Source organism: Accipiter gentilis, chromosome 18 (genome assembly GCF_929443795.1).
Source record: "Accipiter gentilis chromosome 18, bAccGen1.1, whole genome shotgun sequence".
Lineage (NCBI taxonomy): Eukaryota > Metazoa > Chordata > Aves > Accipitriformes > Accipitridae > Astur > Astur gentilis.
Window position 1 is genome coordinate 28,987,217 of NC_064897.1, and position 23,165 is coordinate 29,010,381.

The 23,165-nt window shown below is 59.2% G+C and overlaps 2 protein-coding genes across 2 annotated transcripts; one reads left to right on the forward strand and one right to left on the reverse strand.

The window, feature by feature from the left end:
• Window positions 1-1,459: 1,459 nt before the first annotated feature.
• Window positions 1,460-10,974, forward strand: CSDC2 (cold shock domain containing C2). Its single transcript, XM_049822367.1, has 4 exons — window positions 1,460-1,686; window positions 8,021-8,286; window positions 8,541-8,663; window positions 8,928-10,974. Exons 2-4 carry the CDS (start codon window positions 8,111-8,113, stop codon window positions 9,088-9,090), a joined length of 462 nt encoding a protein of 153 aa, XP_049678324.1. The 5' UTR covers window positions 1,460-1,686; window positions 8,021-8,110; the 3' UTR covers window positions 9,091-10,974.
• A 186-nt stretch (window positions 10,975-11,160) lies between these two features.
• Window positions 11,161-23,063, reverse strand: PMM1 (phosphomannomutase 1). Its single transcript, XM_049821971.1, has 9 exons — window positions 22,933-23,063; window positions 22,711-22,828; window positions 21,747-21,823; window positions 21,433-21,524; window positions 19,030-19,129; window positions 18,090-18,165; window positions 14,977-15,092; window positions 12,268-14,200; window positions 11,161-12,177 (listed from the first exon to the last, which is right to left on the reverse strand). Exons 1-8 carry the CDS (start codon window positions 23,005-23,007, stop codon window positions 14,078-14,080), a joined length of 777 nt encoding a protein of 258 aa, XP_049677928.1. The 5' UTR covers window positions 23,008-23,063; the 3' UTR covers window positions 11,161-12,177; window positions 12,268-14,077.
• Between the last annotated feature and the right edge of the window lie 102 nt (window positions 23,064-23,165).

Here is a 23,165-nt window from a genome sequence, read left to right on the forward strand (position 1 = left end):
GCCATGGAAAACTGCTTGAAAAGCCACAAGCAGAGGGTGATGGGCAATGGCAGAACCCACCAGCAGTTGGGGTTTCAGTGCTTCTTGGTGGTCTTGCCGTGGGCTGGTCTCTTCTGTCTACGGAGCCTTTTTCTGCACTATAGTTCACTGACAGGAGAGACACAACTGCTTATGATCTGGTCCCTCTGCCAAAGCCCCTGGGACAGCCACAGATCAACACCCAGCTACCTGGATGGATGGGTACAGCCAGGTGGAGCAATCGTGACCCTGTCTCCTGACTGTGCCATGCCTCATGGCTTCCCACAACTGTTATGCCGTCCTGCAGCCACAGGGGTTGTCGATGGAAAAGGTCCAGTTCATGTCATCAGGTTCAGCCACCTAGAAGAGAAAGGAGTCAAGGCAAGAGTCATGTTTGAGAAACCAAAACCAACCTACATCCACCCTGCGTCACAAGACACCTGTGATGGCTCCCTGCAGCAGTGACACTGTGCCACGCTTGTTTGGGTTTCTTGTAAATTTTATTGCAGGATCACAGGGGCCTGTGTGGTGAGGTGCCAGTGTGGTCCACCCTACTGCTCTAAAATGAGTCTGATATCACCTAAATTCCCCCCTAAAGGATGCCTACCCAGCCTGTTCTTAAAAACCTCCAGTGATGGAGATTCTGGTGCTTCCCCAGGCAATCTACTTGAGTAATTAACTGTCTGTTCTGTTAGAAAGCGTTTCCTGATGTCTAGCATCAGTCTTGCTCCTTGCAATTTAAACCCCATTACTCCTCGGCCTATTCCCCAGTGGACGCAGCGAACAATTGATTCCTGTCCTCGTCGCATTGGCCCGCACCCCCAAGAGAGAAAGTCTCGGGCCAATTTATGGCATTGCCTCTGCCTGTGGAGCTGGCTCTCCTGAGCATGCCAGTGCAGGGGAAAACAGAACAGAAACTTCTTTTGGGGTCAGGGGGTTGGCATAGAGCCCTGCTAGAAATGACATCCTTAGAAAGCACCTGGGTTTCTGACAGCTGCGAGCCTGGAGCCGAGGAGCTGGGCGGCAGGCTGGGTTTGTGACCGCGGCACCCGTGGGTCCTGGGGGGGCTGCAGGCTTGGGCAGGCAGGGAGAGCGGCAGCAGCGGTGGGACTCGGGGTGACAGGGGGGAGTTTTGACCTGTCGTGGGGGACCCCTCCTGGTCCAGACCTGGCCTCACGGCACCATCTCCCCCTCCGGTGCTTTCCCACCCCGTCCCCCGTCCCGCTGTCCCCGCGGCCCGTGGGGCTGCCCCATCGCGCCCAGCTCTGCCACCGATGCACGTCACTTTGCGTAACCGGAGCGATGCAGCCCCCCGGGGCCGACCCCCGGCCTCTCCAGCCCCCCGTACAGACTTGCTCCTTTAAGCCTGGCTCAGAAATGACCAAGCTGATCCCTCCCACCTGCCCGCTCCCCCTGGCCTGGCCCTGACGTCAGGGGAAGGCGTGCGGATGCGTGTGCGTGTGTGTGCGAGGCGTACATCATACACACATCAGATACCGCAGATCCATCAGCAGGCAGCCGGCGGGCAGGCAGCCGGAGAAAGCCCCCCCAGAGCCGGGCTGCAGGCGAGACCGCTGCTCCTCGCAAGGTAGCGGAGGAGCCTTCGGCCTCGGCGAGCACCGATGCTTTGCGGAGCGCAGCTCCAGGGAGCCCGTCACTGCTAAGGAGGTAAGGGGAGGCACAATGGCCATCCACCCAGCTTGCCTGGGCTATTGTAGCTGGAGGTTAAAACTTCGCGCACCGCCTTTCATCTTTCAAACCTGCTTTTGCCTTTTGGCGGCGGAGAGGTGTGAGGGTGAAGCGTGACTTGCCTCCTCCGGTTTGGTTATTCCCCGCCAGCCTCAGGAACAATAACTCCTCTGGGGGTGGCGGCGTCGGCGTCGCACGCCTGCTTTGGCTGGGGGTGGGGGGGGCAAATAGCCGGGGCTTTGCCACGGAGGGCTGAGATCAGCTGGGACCCAGCTTCCCAATCGCCGGGTGAGGGGGAGGCGATTTGTAAAAAAATCCGGCTTGTTAAAGCAGACTGATAATGACGGGGGCTTGAATTGGGGTTTCTCTGGGACTGGCTGCACTATTCATTCCTGCAGACGGCAAGTTAGAGCCACAAAGGAGGAAGGAAGGACACAGACGAGGACATTTGCGCAGGTCTTTGAACAGACACTACTCTAATTAAAGAAAAACCAAACACCACAACAAAACAAAGCAACCAAATCCCACAAACTTGGTATCTGGGAGTGATGATTATGCATATATGCTTAAAAGGTAAATCAAGCCTCCATGATGGCTTCTCCCTTTGCTTCCCCTTTGCATCTGGCAGGCTGCTTGCTCTCCCCCATGGCCTCCCCGAGAATTGGGCAGCCCAGCACTGACTAAGGGAGCTTTTTATAATCGATCCATAAAGGTGACATTCATATTTTAGCGCTAAGCAGGCTGTATCGTAGGCGAGACTATCTCAGCAAAGATCCTTGGAGTTGTGAGTGTGATTGGCTTAGCTGGGGAGGGGACACTGTCAGTGTGTATTCCCCCTAAACCGCCTAGTTTATTTTTCCTATAGTAATTTGTCTCAGCAAACGGGTTTTTAACATGCAGGGTAGGCTAGGAGATGGCTTTGCTTGGTGTTTAACTCTTAGTGGCATGATCTGGTAACCAAAAAAGGGAGGGGGGGGGTGCTGAAAGGCTTTCATTAGCATCGGACAGAGACAGCATTTATAAAAACCTGCCAGACGCCGAGGCTGTGAGCCTCCTCCGAGGAAGGGAGGATGGAGAAACGCAGCCCGGTGAGCGCTGCCATGGTCCTGCTTGTGGTAACCCCTGCCCGGAGCCATCCCGGTTCCCCAGCTGGTTCCTGCCCTTCACGGCAGCCCCCCCCCCCCCGCCCCGGGAGATGCCGATTCGGGATCTCTGCTGGCCACTGCATTGTTGGTGGGTCCCTCGGCGCGTGACTGTGCCAAGCAGCTGAAAAAATGGGATTTTTGTTTTTGCATCAAGCTCTGGGGACACGCTGCCGCGTCTGGAGGGCTGTAGCTCTTCTCTGTTTCAGCCCGTGTCTAGACAGGCTGGGTCTGGGGGGGCATCAGCCTCCCCGAGGATGGCGGCGGGCCAGAACATCGCTTCCCCTGCTCCGCGGGGTGAGGCGATGGCTGCTGGCAGCCGGCTGCGGAGATGGGGTGTCTTTTTGACGTACAGAGACCTTTCTGTCACTGGGGCAGAAAGAGCGGGGAGGTAAAGCTGACTCCTAAACTGGGGTGGAGGAAAGAACCGTGATGGCGAGCAGCAGGGAAAAAGCCTGTGCGGGAGCTCGCTGGAAAAGGCAGCAGAGGGAAAATAACCTCCGGCTCCTCAGCTGGGGCGGGGGGAGCGGCGGCACTCGGGAGACCCGAGCGCGGTGGCAGACAGCATCCGAGACGGGGACTTGCGAAGGGGCGCAGCGGCATGAAAGGAGACGGCCCGTAAAGGCAATGGCAGGCCAGCCGAAGGGTCACGTCCAGAGCCGGAGCGTGACAGCCGCCGGCAGAGCGGCCGCCGCTCCGTCCGTCGTCCGTCTGTCCGTCCTGGGCACTCTGGGGGTGCCGGTGGATGGGAAGGAGCACAAAGAAGTGCCGCGCGGGAGGGCCGACTCGCCGAGGGCGATTAAGCCAATTAAATATGTATTCCCCCACCCGGCCGAGGGACGCGTGAGGGGTTTTTCTTCGCTGCCGCTAATGAACGGGGAGTGGCAGACAGAAGCTGGTGCCTCTTCAAAAGGCTCCTTCCCCCCTTCTGGGGGACCTTGAAAGGCTGTTTAGTTAAACAAGGTCGCAGCCAGCACGCAAGTCAATGTGTTTGGCTTTAAAGAGAGGGAGAGAGACAGTGATTTTATTTGATAAACCGCAGACCTTTCAGTCGCTGGTGATGAATGGGGTACTTGGATCTCGAGATAAAAGCTGATGTGTCTACTGCCTGTCTGCCTTAATTGGCCCGGGTTCCCTGCGTTCGCCTGCAAGTGCTCCCGACTGTCAGCTCCGCTCGGAAGCCTGCCCTCCGAAAAATATAAAAGCAAAGCTGGCTGCTGCTGCCGAAGGAAACCCTGTCACCAGAGGGCTCTGGGTTTTCGCTCTGAGATGGTTTCTTTGGGGAGGGGGGGAAGACGGACGGGGTGGGGGGTGTTTTTTAACGAAGAGCATCCTTCCAGGGTGCGCTGGGCTCGGTGTCACTTACACACATCCTTGGCTTGGAGGACTGTCACCCCGGGGACCCTCGGAGCAAAGCCACCGAGGGGAGACAGGGAGGAGCGAGGTGGGGGTCCGGCGGCAGCAGCGGAGGGGGGTTACGCTGGAAAGGCTTCCTGTGCCCCGCGGCAGAGCCGGGCTGCTGCAGCCTCTGCTCGCCTTCTCAAGTGACCCGGATTTCGTCCCTGCACCGTATACGTGCGTGGCGTGGATACGGTGTGATGGGTGGTGTCTGCCAGGCCGGGAGAGACCCGGGGTGGGGAGAGATGCTCTCGGCCCCGGTGGAGGTTAGCATGACCGCTGGCGATGGAGGAGAGGGGGGAAAATGCCTCCCGTGTCCCAGGTGCCCCCTCCTTTTCGCCCGCTGGGGCTGCAGCGTGGGGAAGGGGTTGGGGAGAGGATGGTGGGGTGGAGCACAGGGAGGGAAGGAGAAGGACAGGAGAGGCTTCCCGTGCTCTCCGGCTGGGCTGGGAGGGGAGGAGACACCGGCGAGGACATGCTTGGGTCTCCCCGCTTCTCTGAGCCCACCTTTGGCGTGAGTTTAATTTCCTCCATCCCTTTGTTTGCTGTGGGGATTTAAATGAGGTGGGAGGCAGGATACTGCCCCGGAGCCCCCGTGGTGCCAAAGCTCCTGCTCAGCCTCAGCTTCACCGGCACCGGCAAACCCGGGCGTTCAGCTGCCGGGCCCCAAGGCTGACCCACAAATTTGCGCTGCTTGAGCCGGGTGCTGGAGAGAGGCAGAGCGCTGCTGGCCGTGGGAGCCAGCCTTGGCATGGCTGCAGGACAGGGGTCTCTGCTCTAGCCCCCGCTCCGAGCAGCAGTTAGGTGCAATGCCTCGGTTAGAGCAGGCTGCTCAGGGACGTGTCCGGGGGGGTTGCACACCCCCGAGGATGGGGATCTCGCAGCCTCGCTGTGCCCTGGCCCCGTGCTCATCCCGGTGAGCTGCTGCCCCATGCCAGGGCTCTCCCCCACATCACCGTGGGCCAGCTGGAGCCCCCCAAAGTGCTTGTGGGCAGTCGTGCCCTTGGGCCTCAGGAGAGGGCGGTCTGCCTCCTCTCCCCCAGTGAGGCCCAGCATGCTCCTGCTCCCCACCACCCCTCGTCCCCCAAACCAGGGAGCCTTCCAGGGCGCCCCAGCCTGGGCTGGTCCCACAGGTGAACCTGGGACAAACCCGCTCTAGGTTGCCACTTCATCAGCCCACGCCGTTTTGTCCCTGCAAGGCTCCCCCTCTTGCACGCCCCTTCCTCTTCGCCTCTTATTTTTCTTTTGCCTCTGGGAAACTTCCATTTTTCCAGCCCCTCGTGGACCCGCCGGAGGAAGCTCTTTCTCCTGGCGCCAACCAACCCCCTCAGCATACTAATAGTTTGCTCCAAGCATCGTTATTCAGGTTAAATACCCTCCATTGTCCCTAATCTGGTGGGGGAACCGAAAGGCCTCGTCAGCGAAAGCGGGCACAGAGGAGGCGTGCCGCGGTGAAGCCATTTTCATAGCGGCGGCTCCATGATGTGGCAGAGAACCGAGGGCCCCTTCCTCCAAACCGTCACGCTCGTCCAGCCCTGACACCTTCTGGGAAGGCAATGGATCCTGCAGCGACGCTCGGGGACCGCATCGCTTTTTGCTGCCCAAAAGTGGCCAGGCTGCTCGCCAGCGCCGGCAGGGCTCCCATTGCACAGATGGGAGCAGTGAGGCAGCTCGGTGGCCGCCCCGGCTTTTGGGTGTCTCACTCGGGTGGTCCCTGAGCCTCCCCCAGCTCCTTGGGTATGGGAGAAGGAGATGCTGAGCCTGGCGGGCTGCGAGCCGAGCAGCCCCGGAGCGGGATGGGCTGCGGAGAAGGCGGCAGGCGCTTCGTGGCAGAGAAAAGCCTCTGAAGTGCATGAAGGGTTTGGTGCGGGAGCAGATGGGAAGCCAGCGAGGGGAAAGACGTTTTGGAGGGGTTTGCGGCTGTGGCTGGAAGTCCTCTCGGAGGGCAGGAGGAAAGCGGTGGCTTCTGCCTTGGAGTGGTGTCGTGGTTTAACCCCAGCCAGCAGCTAAGCACCACGCAGCCGCTCACTCACTCCTCCCCGCTCCCCCAGTGGGATGGGGGAGAAAATCGGGAAAAGAAGGAAAACTTGTGCGTTGAGATAAGAATGGTTTAATAGGACAGAAAAGAAGAAACTAATAATGATAACACTAATAAAATTACTACTAGGAAGACAATTAACTCTATCCCAGCTGAAACCAGGACAGGTGGGACATCAGGGTGGCCTCTGCCGCCTGTACCTTGGGGTGAAGCTCTGCAGGGCTGCGAGGGGGCAGCTGCCAGGACACCAGCTGAGGCGTGGATGGGCTCCAGAGCTGGACTGGCAGCAGTCGGGATGTGGTGGCAGGCAGACCACCTGGCAGGGGAAGCAAGTGGAGGTGGGCGAGGGGAACAGGATTCCCCGAAACTTCAGCTGCTCTAGAAACCTTTTCCCATGTCCTTGGTGCCTGCTAATTTCAGAGCGGAGGTGACCCCCTTTTGCACATCTCCCCAGGGCCTCTGCGTCTCAAGGGGCTGCAGATGAGTCAGAAACCAAATTAAATATTCTCTGGGTTTCCCGGTGTGTGCAGGTGTCATCCCAAAAGACTCCGCACACCCCAGTGGGGCGGAAGGGGCTGGAGGGGGTGGCCGGGAAGGGGACAGTAACGCCATGGGATGGTGGGCTCCCCCGCTCCAGGTGGTGGGGGAACCCCCAAGCCTGAGGGGTGATGGAGGTGAGTGAGCCCCCACCCAGCACCCCCAAAGAGCAGTGCCCCCAAGCAGCCGCTGGCACAGGGCACCCTGAGACGGAGGCACCCAACATCAGATGCAGCAACTGACAGCAAGAGAAATCAGCAGAGCAAAGGCTTTCTGGGCAAGCGGCCGCAGTGCTGATCATGCACCGGAGCATCTCGCCGGGAGGCTTAAAAATGCACAACCCGCCCCCCCCCCCCCCCCCAATTTCATGCTTGGGGTGGTTCGGCGAGGACAGCCGTGCCCACGCTTGCTCTGGCTCCTGCTCTTCAGATGTCAGGCCACGTCACAGGTTGCGGGGTTTCTGCCCCTTGGGGCTTTAACTCCTTGCAATAGGCATGACGCCAGCCAAAAACTGGAGCCCGATGACTGCAGTGGCAGGAGGTTGTGTTTGTGTTGTGGCTCATCATCTGAGGTGCCCAAGGGGCAGGTGTGCGGCCCCGAAATAGCCGCCCGGGGCAGGCAGAGAGGCGCTGGCTGGGGCTGGGGTTGGGTCCTAAATCCCATAGCAGTGAGGCAGTCTCCAGCGGTGGGGAGACCTCAGACCCCTGACTTTGACCTACCTTTTGTCTCAGCCTTTGTCCTTCAGCCTTTTAGCAGAAATCTCAGGCTGGGGAGAGAGCTCAGAGGCCAGGACTGGAGGCCTGGGCGTGCTGGCACTGCGTGGGCATCCTTCCCAAAATGGTCCCTGCCCACTGCAGCCCACACTCAGCTGCTTCTTCTCTCAGGGTGTGCTTTTTAGCGACTTCATCTCTAATATATTGGGGTCATCCTGGAAAATGAAAGACGAAGCCACAAACCAGGCTCTTTCCTTCCCATGGGATTGATTTGCCGGAACATCCCGGCTTGCTCCAAGCCAGGATGGGCTTCCCAGGGTGATTCCTAGTGCTGGGGACTGGTGCCCAGCACCGAAGGCCGGTGTCATGCTGCCTGCCCCACAGATGTGGGGCCGGGAACAGAGGGAGCAATTCCTGACAGCAACTTGTCCCCACCAAAAGCCCCCCCGGGGGGGTCTGTAACCACCCCCTGCTTTGCTCCCCAGGTCACAGACAGCAGACCCGTGTACCCGGGTGCCCTTTCTCCTGCCACCTGCCTGCCCGTCCCCAAAACGGAGGAGCCCGCCGACCCCACCATGTCGTCAGACCCCAGCGCCCCGCCGGCGGTGCCGCCCCTGCACTCCCCCAAGTCACCGGTGTGGCCCACCTTCCCCTTCCAGCGGGAGGGCAGCCGCATCTGGGAACGGGGCAACCTCCTGCTGCGGGACCTGCCAAGCCCCCTCCCCACCAAGAGGACCAGGACCTACTCGGCGTAAGTACCCAGCACATGGCGAGCGGGCTTGGGACTGTCCGGCTGAGCTGAGCAGGGTCCGTGGTCACCGGCGGTGCCTGCAGAACCCTTTACGCCCGGTGCACGTCACCATCTCAGCACCCGGCATCACCGCACCCACCTGCCCGGGGTACTGCGGGTGGGTGCCGTGCGTTCTCCCAGGGAACACCACGTTTTCATAGCAAACCTCTCCCCCGTGCCGCCGGTGAGATATCTCCGTTCCTTTCTTCCCACAGGACAGCGCGTGCCTCCGCCGGCCCCATCTTCAAGGGTGTCTGCAAGCAGTTCTCTCGCTCCCAGGGCCACGGGTTCATCACCCCCGAGAATGGCACAGAGGACATTTTCGTCCATGTGTCTGAGTAAGTCCGGGGGTCGTGCAGTGCCGGGACACCCTGGGGGAGCCGGGCCATCAGTGTGGGGCTGGGGACCTGTGGGCTGGGTTGGGGATGTCTCCTTTGGGTGGGGATGGGGCTCTACCTGTCCTCTACCCCCCCATCGCTGGTGGATTTTCTTTCCCAAGGCATGGCTGATGGGCCGGGTGCCTTCCTTGGTGCTGGGTGGTCCAGGGTGGGGGTCCAGCGCTTGGACCCCAGCCCCACCACCTCTCCTCTCCTCTCCTGCAGCATCGAGGGGGAGTACGTCCCAGTGGAGGGGGACGAGGTGACGTACAAGGTCTGCCCCATCCCTCCCAAGAACCAGAAGTTCCAAGCAGTGGAGGTGGTCCTCACCAACCTGGCGCCCCACACGAAGCACGAGACGTGGTCCGGCCAGATCATCGGCTCCTAGGCGCCTGGGGGGGCCGCCGGCCACTCGGCCCCACGGAGCAAGCCTGCCCGGCTGCTCACGGGGGGAGCCGAGGCGGCGTTGGGGCCGGGGCTGCCCCCAAACCCACAGGCGTTTGCGTTCAGTGTCTTTTATAAGGTTACGGTTTCCTTTCTCTGTATGTGTTTGTTAAGTGTCTGTTGAGGGGGACGGGGGAAGCGGAGCCCTCCCCTGCCACCCCCCAGCTCTGGGGGCAGTGCCAAGCCCCATGTCCCCTTCCTTGTCCCCGAGGCCATGGGGAGCAGGGGATCCAGTCCTGCCCCCCGGCCCCCCCCGGCAGCTGCCCTGGGCTGAAGAAGGTGCTGAGAGCAGGAGGGGGCCGGGGGGAAGCTGGAGGGGCTCGGCTTGTCCTCCTGAACCCCGCTCTGGTGACACAGGCACCCCACTTGGTCCCGCTGCCTGCAGCATGGCAGCCACAGGGCATGCAGTGGGGCTGGGGGGAAATGGGGTGGCGTGGGGCGGCGTATCACTGTGCGGGGACCGGGCGGCTGAGACCCGTCCCCATCGCTGGCAGCTCACGGCACCCGCCTGAGCCACGTCCCTCCATCAAAAGATCTCAGGTCAGCGGTGCCACTGGGAGGCGAGTGGCTTACAGAAAGAAAAAAATGTAGTTTTAAGGGGCAAACAGCTGCTGGCAGGGCGCCGGAGTCGGGGGGCTGTGCCCGGGCGTGGGGCAGGGGTGTGCTTGGCACCTCGGTGCTCCCCGACGCCGCCAGGCCGGTTATGCACTTTTCTTGGCTCGGTGCTGACGTGGTTTGGGGCGATGGCCGCCTTCTCCTCCTCCTCCTCTTGCCCCCCCAGCCCCCTGGGGACCCCCCCCTTCCCACATGCACACGCGCGTGTGTGTGTGTGTGTGTGTGTACGTCTGTAGCTTGCTGGGGGGGGCGAGGGGCTGAGGGGTGTGGGTAGCCTCAGCCATTGGGGCGATTGCATCCACCTCCTCCCCAGCCCCTTGGTATAGGCAGGGTCTTGTATAAAAGCACAAACTTAGTTTTTGGTCTTCTCCACCATACCCTGGCCAGGTGGGCTCCCGTGGGGAGGGACAGGGCAGAGGGCGGTGGGACAGGAGCAGCGTGCACCCGGCTGGTCCTGAACCGACCCCAGGGAAATGGTGCCTGCACCAACGCTCCCGAGACTTATCAGCATCTTAAGGGGTTTATTTCGAAGCAGGGCAAACAGTCCCTGGAGCGGGGTGGGTGACGACAGCTGACTCCCCAGGCACCCACTCGGTGGGAACTGCCAGCACTGCCGGTCCTCAGCACTGATGGAGAGGGCCATTTTCCACCTTTCTTGCTGCCACTGTTGCGGTGAGGACAGGGGAGAGGGAGGGGGCGAGACTGGTGCCACGCAGGACAGCTGAGGGCCTGTGGATTCGGGAGGACCATTCCAGGCTGGCATGGGGACCACCCCAGGACCCCGCAGCCCATCTCACTGCCAACCCAAAGCCCAGCTCAGCCAGGGGCTGTGGCGACATCAGCTCAGGCCCCAAGCATCCCCAGGACACGCAGTCAGCTTGGCCAAGGGAAACTTTGTTTGATTCTTTTTTCTTTTTCTCTCTCTTTTTTTTTTTTTTTTTGAAATAAACTGAAACCCTAGACTTGTTGGTGTTTTTACAACTCCGGTGTAGTTCCCGCCTGTCTGACCATGTGTCGACCTTTGTAACATTGGCAATAAACCATTAAAAGTGACTTTCCCCTGCATGTCCTGGCTCTTTGTCCTGGCGTGCGTGTGTTGCAGCGGGGACACTGGTGGCTCTCCCGTGTAGAGGACCTGGAGCACCCAGGGATTTATCCAGACGGCAGGATGGACTCACGCACCTCCACACAGCATGTCATGTCCCGGGGTCCTCCAGCCTTGCTCGGGGACCAGACCCTAAGCCTGGGACAGGAGGCTGCTGCCCACCAGGAGGGGTGACCAGGACCGTGGCTGGTCCCCCGCTGCTGTGTGGATTTCAAAGCGCATCTGCTTGCCATTTCATTCCAGCAGAGCCTGGCACAAAGCACACGCTGCCTCCAACCACTGTGTGTTGTAGCTTTAATATGATCGATTTTATTTTTTTTAAATATACATATATATATATGTATTTAAATATATTTCTTATTTAACACTTGGTATCAGCCAGGCAGGAGCTGCCCATCTCGCACAGGTACAGAGCCATATGGCACGACGGTCCCCAACACGGGGCTCGCCACATCCGCTCACTCACATGTGCGGGGAGAAACCCCCACGCACGCCGTGGGCACCCACCAGGAGAGGAGCATCGTGGCAAAAGGATCTGGGGGACAGGCGTGCACCCTTCCCTAGGTGTAGGGCTCCCACCCCAGTGCCATGCCTCATCCCTGCCCGCAAAAACAGGGCAGGCAGCCGGGGCTCTCGGTGGCCCTGCTTGAGCAGGGAAGGGGGACCAGGTCGCCTCCCGAGGTCCCTTCAACCTCAACCATTCTGTGGCTCTGAGAGCCTGGGGCTGCTTCTGATGCCATCCTCCTCCTCACCCTTCCAGCAGGACAGAGTCTCCTGGCAGGAGGTGCCCTCAGCTAGCCTGAGCTTGGTGTAAGACAGAGACAAGAACGGGGAAGGTTCTTGAACTTGATCTCACTCATGCACACATGAGCTCCTGAGCGGAGAATGCGATGGCTGGTGTCTTGAAGGTCATCTCTGCCTCTGCCCTGCTCGCCCTGCAGCTCCCCTCAGCCTGAGCACGGGATGTGCTGCCATCAGAAGCAGCCTTGGACAGAGCCTGCCCTCCCCTTCAAATATTCAAGGCATCTCAGTCCCAAGGCCACCACCGCGGTGCCTCGTGCCAGGCCCTGCTCTTCACCCACCACCAAGCTCTCTAGAAAGCCTGCTGACTTTGAATAGACCTACAGGAAAAATAAACCCCCAAAACCTGCACGTAACCTGATCCACAGTGAAACAGAGAAGGAGGAACCACAAAACACACGATTCTGCTGTGAAGGTTGCAGTGGAGGGCCAAAACCAGTGGCCTGTGAGAAGGGTACCCTGCATCCAGGCTTCCCCAACAGGTCCTCTTCTCCCATGCAGAAATTTTCTCTGGGTAGAAAGAGGAATTTGTGCATTTGTTGAGGATTTCTGGATGCTGGGCAGACTGCTGCGCTCATGCAAATACAATGCATTACAGACCTGATGTACTGTAGAGTTAAGAGGTGCAGTCAGGTGGAGAAGACAGCACCCTGCCAGCACTGGTCACGCAGCACCCCTGCTCCTGCCCCAGGCAGCAGTGCCAAGGTCTGCTCAGGACTCTGCCCATGGCACCGTGGGATCCCTGCCCGGGGTCTAAAAGCACCAGCGTATCTCGCCTGAGGAACTTGGCCCTGTGGTTAAGTGGCAATAGCCAGCTGGGAAACTTCTCTCTGCAGTCCAGCTGCTAGGTGGGAGATGAAGAGCAATGGTGAGGAAAGTAGGAACAGGAGAAAAAGAGGAGAGAAAACAAGTCCAAGAGATGGGGCAGTGCCATAGCAGCAGGGATGTGCTGAGAAAGGCTCCCAGGGAGCAATGTGGGGAGCTTTTGCAGGAACCTCTGGCACCCTCCAGGTCCACAGATACCAGACATGTCTGCCCTGGGGAGCTCTAAGCAGGACATCTCCCTGGAGGGGATCCCTGAGCTCCTCTTGAGCACCGAGTTGTGACTAGCACCACTGGTGCGGTCCCTTCCCCCAGCATAATGGCCAGGAATAAAGGGGCAACGTGAGGGAGGAGGTCAAGGGCCAAAGGAGAGATGCGGTTTTGCAACCCACGAAGACCCAGGAGAAGAGAGGAGCAGGAGGACACGTGCCAGCTGCACTGGAGAACTCTGGTCCCTAAAGGTGACCACGTAAACCAAGCATGTGAGATGAGATGGGGTGGCAAAGCAAGCTTGGAGGGCACTGTTGAGTGTGTACCACCACTGGCACTAGAAACCAGGTCTGGCCTGTGTTGGCCCTCTCTGAAAAGGTCTCTGGCAGCATGATGGAAAGCTGAGCACTGGGAAGGAAGGGGACTCGGTCTGTTATGAATGCCCTGGGTAAGGTTTTACACTGACACATCTGTGATGCCTAACGGACATGCAGGTGGGAAGACCGTTGGGAAGCCTTCTGCCCCCAACAGCTCTGCAGGGTGTTCTGCACACACCAGGCGCCCAGGGTCCTCCAGCCACGCCAGGCAAAGTCTGACTTGACAACTTCTGCAGAACATGGAAAATAAACCCACAGTAGCCATTTTTTTTGTAAGCTAAAGAGAGAATGAATCTCTTCATGCACCTGAGCAAAGCTGAGAGCAGGAGCAGAGTCATTTTAAAACTGTCATTCCCAGGTCACCTGTAGGGACTGGCACGGTATGGCATCAAGGTGAGGGACATGGACATCCTCTCCATTAGGATGCACAACGCTGCAGTGAGACAGGGTCGCAGCTACCCCTTCCTACCACCGGCTTGCAGCAAACAGCCTTCCCAGCCTCTTGCTTCAGAGCAGCTCTTGGTGAGAGTGCCTGGGGCCTCAACAGCCCCATCCTCCCCAGCCAAGGTGCAAGGGGGAGAGAAAGGTGAGATGCATCTTCCCTCATGCAGAAGTGTTAAGAGAAACAGAGCGAAATAGAAAAGAGGGAAGGGAGCATGGGATGGACACACACACACTCTTGTGACTGGCCTTTTCAAACGCTTTCTGACCATGAAAGCATCTGCATCGGTGCCCACCACGGCCCCAACTGTCAAGAGAGAAGTTTTGCTGGAGGTGAGGAGGGTCTGGTCCCATGAGCCCCAGCCATAGAGGGGGAATGCCGAAGGGCTGCTCAGCGAAGGCCGCCTCCTGCACACCTGCCCGCACTCACGCATTACATCCCGACCAGCTCTGGAAAGTGGTTTCTTTTCAGCCTACCCTGAGCAGATTCCTCAAATGAAGGTGCTTTTCCTGGTGGGGGGAGAAGGTGGGGTCGGGGCAGGGCTGTGGGGACCTGGCAGTCAGCACTCGTTTGCTCTCTCTGGAAAGAAGATTTCACGGCATCGCTGGACTGTGTCCTGGGGGGACTGGACGCTGTGTCCCACCGTGCGGGGATCGTCATAGATTTCATAATCGTTCCCTCCCTGCAGGGTGAATAGAAAATAGGGAAGGCATTAGCAGGGTCTCGCCAGAGCATCCTCATTCCTGAGTCCACGTCTTGCTCCATCCTGCGAGGAGCTGGGGTGGGAGCCAGCGGCTGGGCAGGCAGGGACCTGCTGGGAAGGGGCTGTCAGGGCTTTGCTGGCCCAGGGAGGCAAAAGAGGCTGGGCTGGGAGCCCTGCTCCCTCCCTCTTGCCTCCCCTCTTCAGTGCCTGTGGAGGAGTATAGAAAGGAAGGGGAAGGTCCTAGACCAGCAAAGCTTGTCCAGGAGCCTGGGGTTGGCCCCTGCCCTGCCTGTGGCGGGGGCTAGCAAAAGGTGGGGTGGGCACGTTTAGGGGGCAGAGCTCTGGAAAGAGCAGCAAGGAAGCATCACCCTCCACCACGCCAAAGGGAAGACGAAGATGTTCCTGCTGTTGAAAAGCCTTCTCCTAAGAGCTGGGGGGCTCGTGTTTTGGGTCCTGTGAGCCGCAGGAGCGGCTGCCCCCCATCCCGAGGCTGTCAGGGGAGGAAGGCGATGCCAAGGTGGACCTGCTCCCCAGCCCAGTGAATTCAAGGCGATATCCCTGCCACCCAGCAAGCCTGCCACCACCACAAGCCCCACGCAAACCCGCATGAGCATCTCTCCCCCTCGCGCTGCCGGAGGTCTGTCGGCCACGGGTGGGACTCGGGCCACAGGTCCTGTGATGGAGCAGCTCCATCCAGGCTTGCCAGCCCGAAGAAGGGAAAGCAGCCGTGTGTAGGGCGAGCGGGGCATACTCACAGGGGTCGTCTCATTTCCAAAGAAGTGTATGGCGTCAAATCTCTCGTCATCGAGCACGTTGAGGCAGTAGCGCTTGTCCCAGCCTTCCGGGAAGACATCAAAGCTGATCATGCCACCTGCCAGCAGAAGGGAGGGCATCGGGCAACGTTGGTGGGAGCCGGGTTTTCTCCCACCCTGGGACGGGCAGGAGGAGGGGAGAGGGGCTGGGTATCTGTGGGGAGCCCCCACCCCAAACAGCAGCCGGGCACCAGCTCTGCCTTGGTGTGCCTCTCAGGCATGTGGCTAGGATAGTGGCAGATGCTGTTCCTATGACAACAGGCTGGAGTGACATCAGCAGGGCTGGCGTGACATCAGCAGGGCTCCCCTGACTGCAGGCAGGCAGGCAAGTGGGAACCAGTGGGCTGCGGGGGGGGGATGCTGGGCGGGAGGTCCCAAGAGATGCATCTGTCGAGGGAGATTTGGAGTCACGCCTTGCAGATAGCATCAGCACGTTCTGTGTCCCAAGAGGGGACAAAGCCCTCAGAGGCTGCCCCCACTCTCTCTCCTAGGCTCCTGCGTGGACATCGCTGGCCCTTCCACAACCACTGCTCCGACACTCCTTAACCCTGAAGGGACCAGGGGCTCCCAGCACCCTGCACATGCAAAGCAAACCCCGAGCACCGCACAGCTCAGGGGCCCCGAGCAGGCTCTGCATGCTGATCAAGGACCCAGGATCTTGCTGTGGAGGTACTACAAGCCCGTTGACATAATCGGGGCATGACGCTGGCCTGTCACCTCTCACCACAAGAGTCAAGTGCAGGTTGCCAGCATCTGGAGGGACACCAAGGCAGACGGGGCAAACGTATTGAGGTAAGGGAGCTTTCCCAGAGAGCATGCATACGCATGCACATGGACACCCACAGCCACCAAGGGTTGACAAACTTCCTAGCCATTGCTCTTACACCAGGCAGAGTTTACCCCAGCGCTGCGCTGCCTTTTGGGGGGGCATGGAAGCAGCACCTTCCCATCCTCTCGAGCTGCCCTGCTGTGTGCACAGGCTGCAGAGCCCAGTCCCTTGTCCCATCACTGACACAGGTGACACACTCCTCCCAAAACAAAGGCAGCAACTTAGGGCACGCGTATGTTTGGGTCTCGCTCAGAGCCCGGAGGAACGGGGATTTGAGCTGGGATGTGCCTCTCCCTGCCAGATCAGGTCTCTGCTCCTCTTGGTTTCAAGGGGGCCCCCCTGCTTCTCCAGGCAATTTACTGCACCACCAGCAATCTTGAGTTTCACCCTCTCCTTCATAAATCATAACCGAAGCTCTCTTAGGAAGGGGTTGAGTAGACAGGTACCCTCAGGGGACGGTCCCAGCTGCAGGAGAGGCACCGATCCCCCAGGCTGTTCAAATGTGCGTGTCCTGATGCTGTTCTGCTTTCCTCCCTGGCTGGTTGAGGTGTCCCCGTTGGTTTGGAGATCCCAAACCAACCCTCCTTGGAGCCTGAGGAGCTGGGGAGATGGAGCCTGTGTGTCCAGCTCGGGGCAGAGGATTCACTACCGGAGAGGATGCCCCAGGCAGGGCACTGGGATACGGACAGGAGCAAGTGCCCTAGGAGCTCAGGGATGGGGATGCCCCTGGTCTCGCAGCAGAAGCCAGCATCAGAGCAGGAGCTAAACTTGGCTGACCTCATTAAAATCCTTCCTGTTTTTTGTATCCAAAGCCATTTACCTGTGAAAACCGCTGCATTTCACTGCATTCTGGCCTTTTAAAGAGAGCTGGGCAGCAAGAAGGGGCTCTTGATGCCAGCTGGAGAGGGCAAAAAATCAAAGGGAGAAGAGGTGGTGTGGAGGACAGCCAGCACTGTCCCTCGCCTAGGCAGAGCGTGGATCTGGGGGGCTGCAGGGAGGTCTCCTACCACCTCTGGGGCTTGCGTCCTCCACAGCCTGGGACAAGGCACACGGAGCCAGCTTGGCAGAAGAGCCCCATTTCCGCGTGTCCCTGTTTTTGGATGCCTGACCTGAGACACCCCGTGTTTTCTTTGTGGAGGAGTTGGGGGGGGGCCCGCAGCTCCCCTTGTCTTCATGCTTTTACACAACAGGCCCGGGCTCTTCGTGGCGGCTTCCCAAAGTCAGAGGAGAAAGGCCCATTGTTCTGCTCTCGTCCCCTGTGCCTGCGGGGACACGGCGGCGGGGACCTTGTCTTTCTCTGCTGTGACAAACGGTGTGTGTCAGTGCTGCGGACAGCACGGGATGCCCCTGGCAGAACACTGAAGGCAAGGGGAGGCTCTTGGGAGGAAAACCCGTGGAGGACCAGAGGGCCAGACCCTTGGTACTGGCCCACACTGGGAGCAAGAGCGGGGTGTCACCCGCTGCCTCCCACCCTCGTCACCCCGTCACCCTCTGGCTAGGCTGCCCTGTGGCACCTTCTTATCTCACACGTACCCACCGCTCCGCTTCAGCCCCACCACTTACACACCCTTATTTTCCTCCCCGTCCAAACCCTGGGTTCCAAACCCCCGGGATTGCTCTAGACCCTCCTTTGGTTCCTCGCCTTCGGTAAGCTGGCTGTAAGAGCCTACCTCCACCCCACGAAGTGGCCCTGCAGAAGGCCATGGCATGGAGCTGCAAGCTCCCTGCCCTTCGGCAGCTCTTCCTCCAGGAAGAAAGACGTTCCCCTTGGAGCCAACCCTCCCAACAAAACCCCAGGGCTGAGACACCCGTGAGGCTCCTGTCTCCCTTACGCCGTGGCGTTCCCAGAGAGGACTGCGTGTGCCTGCAGCTCTGCTGGCCACCTTGCTGCTACCCGTGAGCCAGGACAGATGCCCTGGGCAGGGGTGGGCTCTGCAGAGCTAACTGGAATTAAGGCAGGGATAACGTCACGGGACAGAAACCCGCCTGTCTGGCTGATTCCCAGGGAGGCAGATCTGCAGCTTGGTTTATTCTCCGCTGTCACCCCGCCGTGAATGCCAAAGTGACGCCCCTGCAGTGGCTCTTCAGGAACAGAAGCTCCTCGTGTTCTTACTGGGGTCTCGAGGCCCCTGGAGGGAACAGCCAGGATTCCCACTCCCCTTCCCCGTATTTGATGGGAAACATGATAAGAGGCCAGGGCCAAGCCAGGGAAGCCCCCTTCGCTCACCTCGAGAGAAACGCAGGCCTTTGCCAGCAAACTCCCTCTGCAAGGCTGCCACAAACTTCTCCCGGATCCGCTCTTTCTGCAGAGGAGAAGGAGGAAAGGGAAGGAAAGAGGGTTTGAGTGATTAGGTCTTGACAGTCTACCAAAAGCCACCATATAGCTGTTTGCTGGGCAACTCTGGCTTATCGCGTTCCCCCTTCCCACCTGCCCCCAGCGTAACGTCATTTAGCCAGCTTTCACCAGTCCTGCCCAGTGTCTCTGCAAAAAGCTACCAGACCAGGGCAGCTGCAGGAGGCTCCTGGGAAGAGCAGATGCCAGCCCTTCCTTGGCAATGAAATGCAGTGCTTCAATTTCCCAGAAGCCCAGTTCATAACCCAAAGTCTCCAACTTTGCTTAAAAAGTCTTGCAAAGTCTTGAAAAGTCTCTCGACCCCAAGAGTCCCCCACCCAGGCAGAAACTGGCTGGGCCATGGGCCAAGGGCTCCAGAGATCTGCCCGCTGTGGCCCTCCTGGGCTGGAAAGCCCCTTAGTTCTAGCTCTGTTGGGGCTGGGGGAGCAGGAGAGAGAAGACTGCTGCTGGGCCAGCATGGAGGGATGGCACAGCCTGAGAAGTTTAGGTCTCTCTGAGGTTTTCAGTGCAATTCTGTCTTTGGTTACTGTAAACGAGGAAACACCCTGTTAAGTCAGTGCCCTATTCCCAGGGGCTCTATCCCACAAGGAATCCTGCTGGCCGTCCCATTGGATCGGTGATCCCCAATGAAGTCAAATTCTTCCAATCATCTATGTCTCTCCTTGGGTTCTCTGACCCCCAGTCCTGTCTCCACCTCACTGCATGCGTTGGCCCGGTTCCCCTCCTTGGGAAGGGGGGAAGCAGGTAAGACTCGAGACCTGTGGTGGTGTAAAACCAGCAAAGGGGAGGGCGAGTCCAAGTCTGGCCCGAGTACCTTGTCCAGCTCAGAGAACTCAATTCGCTCCTCAGGGGTGCAGCTCCGTCCGATGGGGGAGATGTTCAGCATCCCGTTGCGAAACTCAATGAAGGTTCCTCTGTGGGTGGTCAAGGGCACAAGGTTACTGGGGCAGGGAGAGAAAACCAGACCTTTCCAGGGGAATGGCTGCTGAGTAAGGCACGCAGTCTCTGCAGGGGCAAGCAGGAGAGAAGCCATGCCCATTCATGGGTGTTTCATGCCAGCCAGAGACCAGGCATCAACAACTCTGCTTAAGGTCTCCAAGGGGCTCTCAGTTTTATAAAAAGAGACTGTAAGAGAAGAGGAATAAACAGTTCCTGTGTGCCCTGGGGACAGGCTGGAAGCATTGAGCTTAGGTGAGATGATAGGAAACATTTTTTAATGTTGTAGTAACTGCAAGGACAGCTATTGCCTGGACTGGACCAACTGCCTGACGAGACTGTGGCATCTCCACCCCTGGAGGCTTTTAAGAAACGTTGGCTGGATTGGGTGAAGCTGGCAGTACCTTGGGGCAGTGGGATGGAACAGTTCAGTGTAACTCACTGCTGATGTCTGGCGGCAGGCTGATGAGCAATCAGGACCTCCTTGTGGGACACAAATCAGGTAGGACCCGCAGGGCCTTTATATCTCCCATTTGTCCCCTGCACCCTTGCAACTCTTAGCTAAGCTTGCAGGGACAGGACCCAGCTCCTGAGTGCCAGCCTCACTTTGTACTGGGATCACTACTCTGCCGCTTCCTCGGTGGGCTAGTTTGAAGCACTAAGACAGCAGAAAACTGCTCCCTCCTTTTCTCTTTGCTATAAACCCAGCCACTTCTGTTTGCATATCACCTTGGAATAGCTCACCGAGGGGTCACACAGGTACCAGCACTGGTGGGGCAGAAACAACAGGGGATGGCAGCACTGCCAGTTTGGAAATAGATTGAAACTCTCATGGAAACCTAGCTGGAGCAGGGAGATCCCCTTCCCTCTCCAGCTGAGGAGCTCATTAGTCCTCTGATGTCCCTCCCACCCGTGCCCGCTGTTCCTCTGTGATGAAGTGCTTACCACTCTGAGTCTGGGGAAAAAACTCTCCACCTCCTGCCTCGTAACACAGTGAAGAACATCATGGGGAACAGACACAGGGGCAGCCATGCCTGCAGCCTGGGAGCAGCATCTCTGCAGCACACAGGGTTTAATGACTCACGTCCCAGGCCAAGACTCGGGACATGTGGGTTAAAGTCCTTGCTTTGCTAAAAATCCCATAAGCCTAAATCCACAGAGGCACTTGGGAGCTGAAACTTTGCCAGGCTGTTGGGCAACCAGACAGCAATGAGGCAACCAAGCAGCCTCGAGGGTTCTGGGTCCCAGCCCACGCTTTCAGGAACACGTTCAGCCGGCAGTCCTGTCGCAAGGAACCACCCTGGCCCCTCTCACTGGTCCTTGTATTGCCACATGGTGATTCACATCAGGCAACCAATCTGGATCACAGTTTAGCAACTTTTACCAGCTTAATTTCAACCAGACAGCTCGCCCACTCGGGTTCACTGTACAAGCGCAAGGGGAGAGCAGGAGCAAACCAGCTGGGGCAAGGGCAGGGCAGAGCCGCTGCTTTCAACAGTTCTGCTGGCTCACACCGCCTTCGAGCATTTGTGAAACCGTGGTCTGAGGGGTGGTTTGACACTGCACCCGGGCTGCTTTAACTGCGGGCTGCCTCTGAAGGAGGTCCGCCTGCTCTCCCTTTCCACCTTCTTGCCATCTGTTTCCTCTCCTTTCTGTGATAACAGGGCGAGCCGATCCAATGGAAAATGACCCTTTTCTTTCCTGGCAGTGGCCTAGTCTTCCTTCAGAGGAGGTGTACCAACCCAACTCGCCCCGTGGCTTGCGAATCTCCTGGGTGGAAGCAGGCAGGAACGCATGGCACGGGGCAGAGCAGGGCCATTCCTATTACCAGTGGGGCCAAGTGACACAGGGTTAGAAACAGTGTGGCACTCTGCTCAGGCACTGGACCTCCCATCTTAAGAGCCATTGTTCGTCTGTTTGGAAACTCATATGGCCAATGCTGCCCGATGCCCTGACCAGTAACGAGCTGGTACCATTGGCCTAAATGAGACGCATGCGGTGGCTCTACCCTGCTTCCCAGGGAAGAAGACCCGAGGGCCAAAAGAGCAGGCATCATGCTAAAAAATTGTGCAGACTCTCCAGAACAAAGACCGTCCTCCGTTTTTTGCCCACAGTGCCCAGCTTGGTGGGACAGTGATCCTACACAAGGCCTCTAGATGCTAAGGTAAAACCTGGAGCAAGACAAGCTCAGTAGCACAGCTGTTCTTAGGAGGACTCTGGAGCCCAGAGCTCCCTCGAAATCAGTGATATGACTGCCATTTGCGCAGGCTTGAGCCATTACCGTTTCTTGGGCAGCTTCAGCAGCGCCATGTAGTTGAGACAGAAGTTGATGAGATCCTGCAGCAGCTCTTCCCCCAAGTGGTCCTGAATGGCCTGTGGGAGGAAAAGGTGGAGTGAGGAAGAAGCTAGACCTCCCTGGAAGCCCACCCAAGAACATGACTGGGAGGAGTGGGACATTCAGACCTAGTTCTTGGGGAGATGAGAAGGGGCTGCCCATCTGCCCGGGGCCAGTCGCTGCTCCCCACCGCACGCAGGGCACAGGGGCTGCACGGGGATGGGGAAGCGGAGCCGTGGCTGCAAGGGAGCTGGACCTACCTGCTTGGAGACCAGCTGCCCGTTCTTGTATTGCACTGTGCCGTTCTCTGCGAAGACGTAGTCAAACTTATCGATGACTGAGGGGGGAGGAAACAAAAGAGGAAACATGAATAGTGCCTGGGAAAAGGGGCCAAAAGGACTGGGCTCAGGACTGAGCGAGCCATCCTCCCGGTTCCTTAGTATCGCACTTTCCAAGTCTCCCGTGCTCTGCAAAGGGCCACCGACCCTCCTCGCTCCCCACAAAGTGGGCGAGGAGATTATCTTCTGCTCACAGGTGGGGAGCTGACGCACGCAGGGGGAAACAACCTGACCGAGGTCACAGGCTGAATCAGTGGCAGGACGAAGATAAGGGCTCCGAAATGTCAGGCTTTCAACCACGTGCGTGTTACTCTGCTCGCTCTCCTCCCCTCCCCACTGCCAGGGTGCTGTGGCGATGCAGTTACTGGTTATCTAACTCCAGACCCTCCTGCAACCCGGACACGCAGCACTGCCGACTCAGCAATCAGCCTCAGCCGGGAATTTCTCGGCCTCCCTCCGCTAACGAGGCAGGAGGCAGAGCTCAGAGCCCAGCCGCACTTGGCATCCATGCCAGAGAAGAGAAACACGGTGGAGGGAGCGGGGGCTGCCCCTCGCCCTCCCGCTCCCTCCTCTACCCCACGTCCCCCTTTGAACGCGATGAGGAACCCTCCGGAGACCCCACCGTGGAGCAGCAGGGAGGCAAAATCTGCAAGGGGCTCCTGGAGCAGGGAGGGGGGGGAAGCTGTCAGGGCCCAGATGAAGCTCATACAAACCCGACACCGGAGGCGGCGGCGTGGGTCGGAGCATCCCTGCTCGCTCGCCCCAGAGGGAGCAGGAGCGGAGCGGCGGCTCCCGCCTGGGCACGGCCAACCACCCCACGGGCTGGCTCGGGGTCGGATTTAGGACACGGGTGACCCCCCAGGAGACCTTGTCGTCCGCGTCTCACCTTCGTCCCCGTCCCCCAGCTGCTCGGCTATCTTGGCGTAGTCAGAGCCTCCCACCACGCCGATGTGCACCCTCTCACGCAGCTCTCGCAGGAACGCGTCCACCTCCGGCTCGATTTTCTGGAGGGGAAGCGGCGGGTGAGGCCGCGGCCGGCGGGACGAGCTCCGCCATGCTGACCTCGGTCTCCCCCCCCCCAACGCTCAAAGCCCCCGTGCCTCGCTACCTGCCGAGCCGGCGTCAGGGTCCCGTCCACATCGAAGAGGCACAGCACCCGACCCCGTGCCGCCGCTGCCGCCATCCCCGCCACCGACCCGGCCTCTGCGAGCGGGAGGCGGGACTGTGCCGAGGAGGCGATGGCGGCCGCGCCGCCCTCCCCGAGCAGCGGCCGCACGGACGCGGCATGGCAGGCCGGCACGGCCATGGAGGACCCCTCCGCCCACCCATCATCTGTACCCC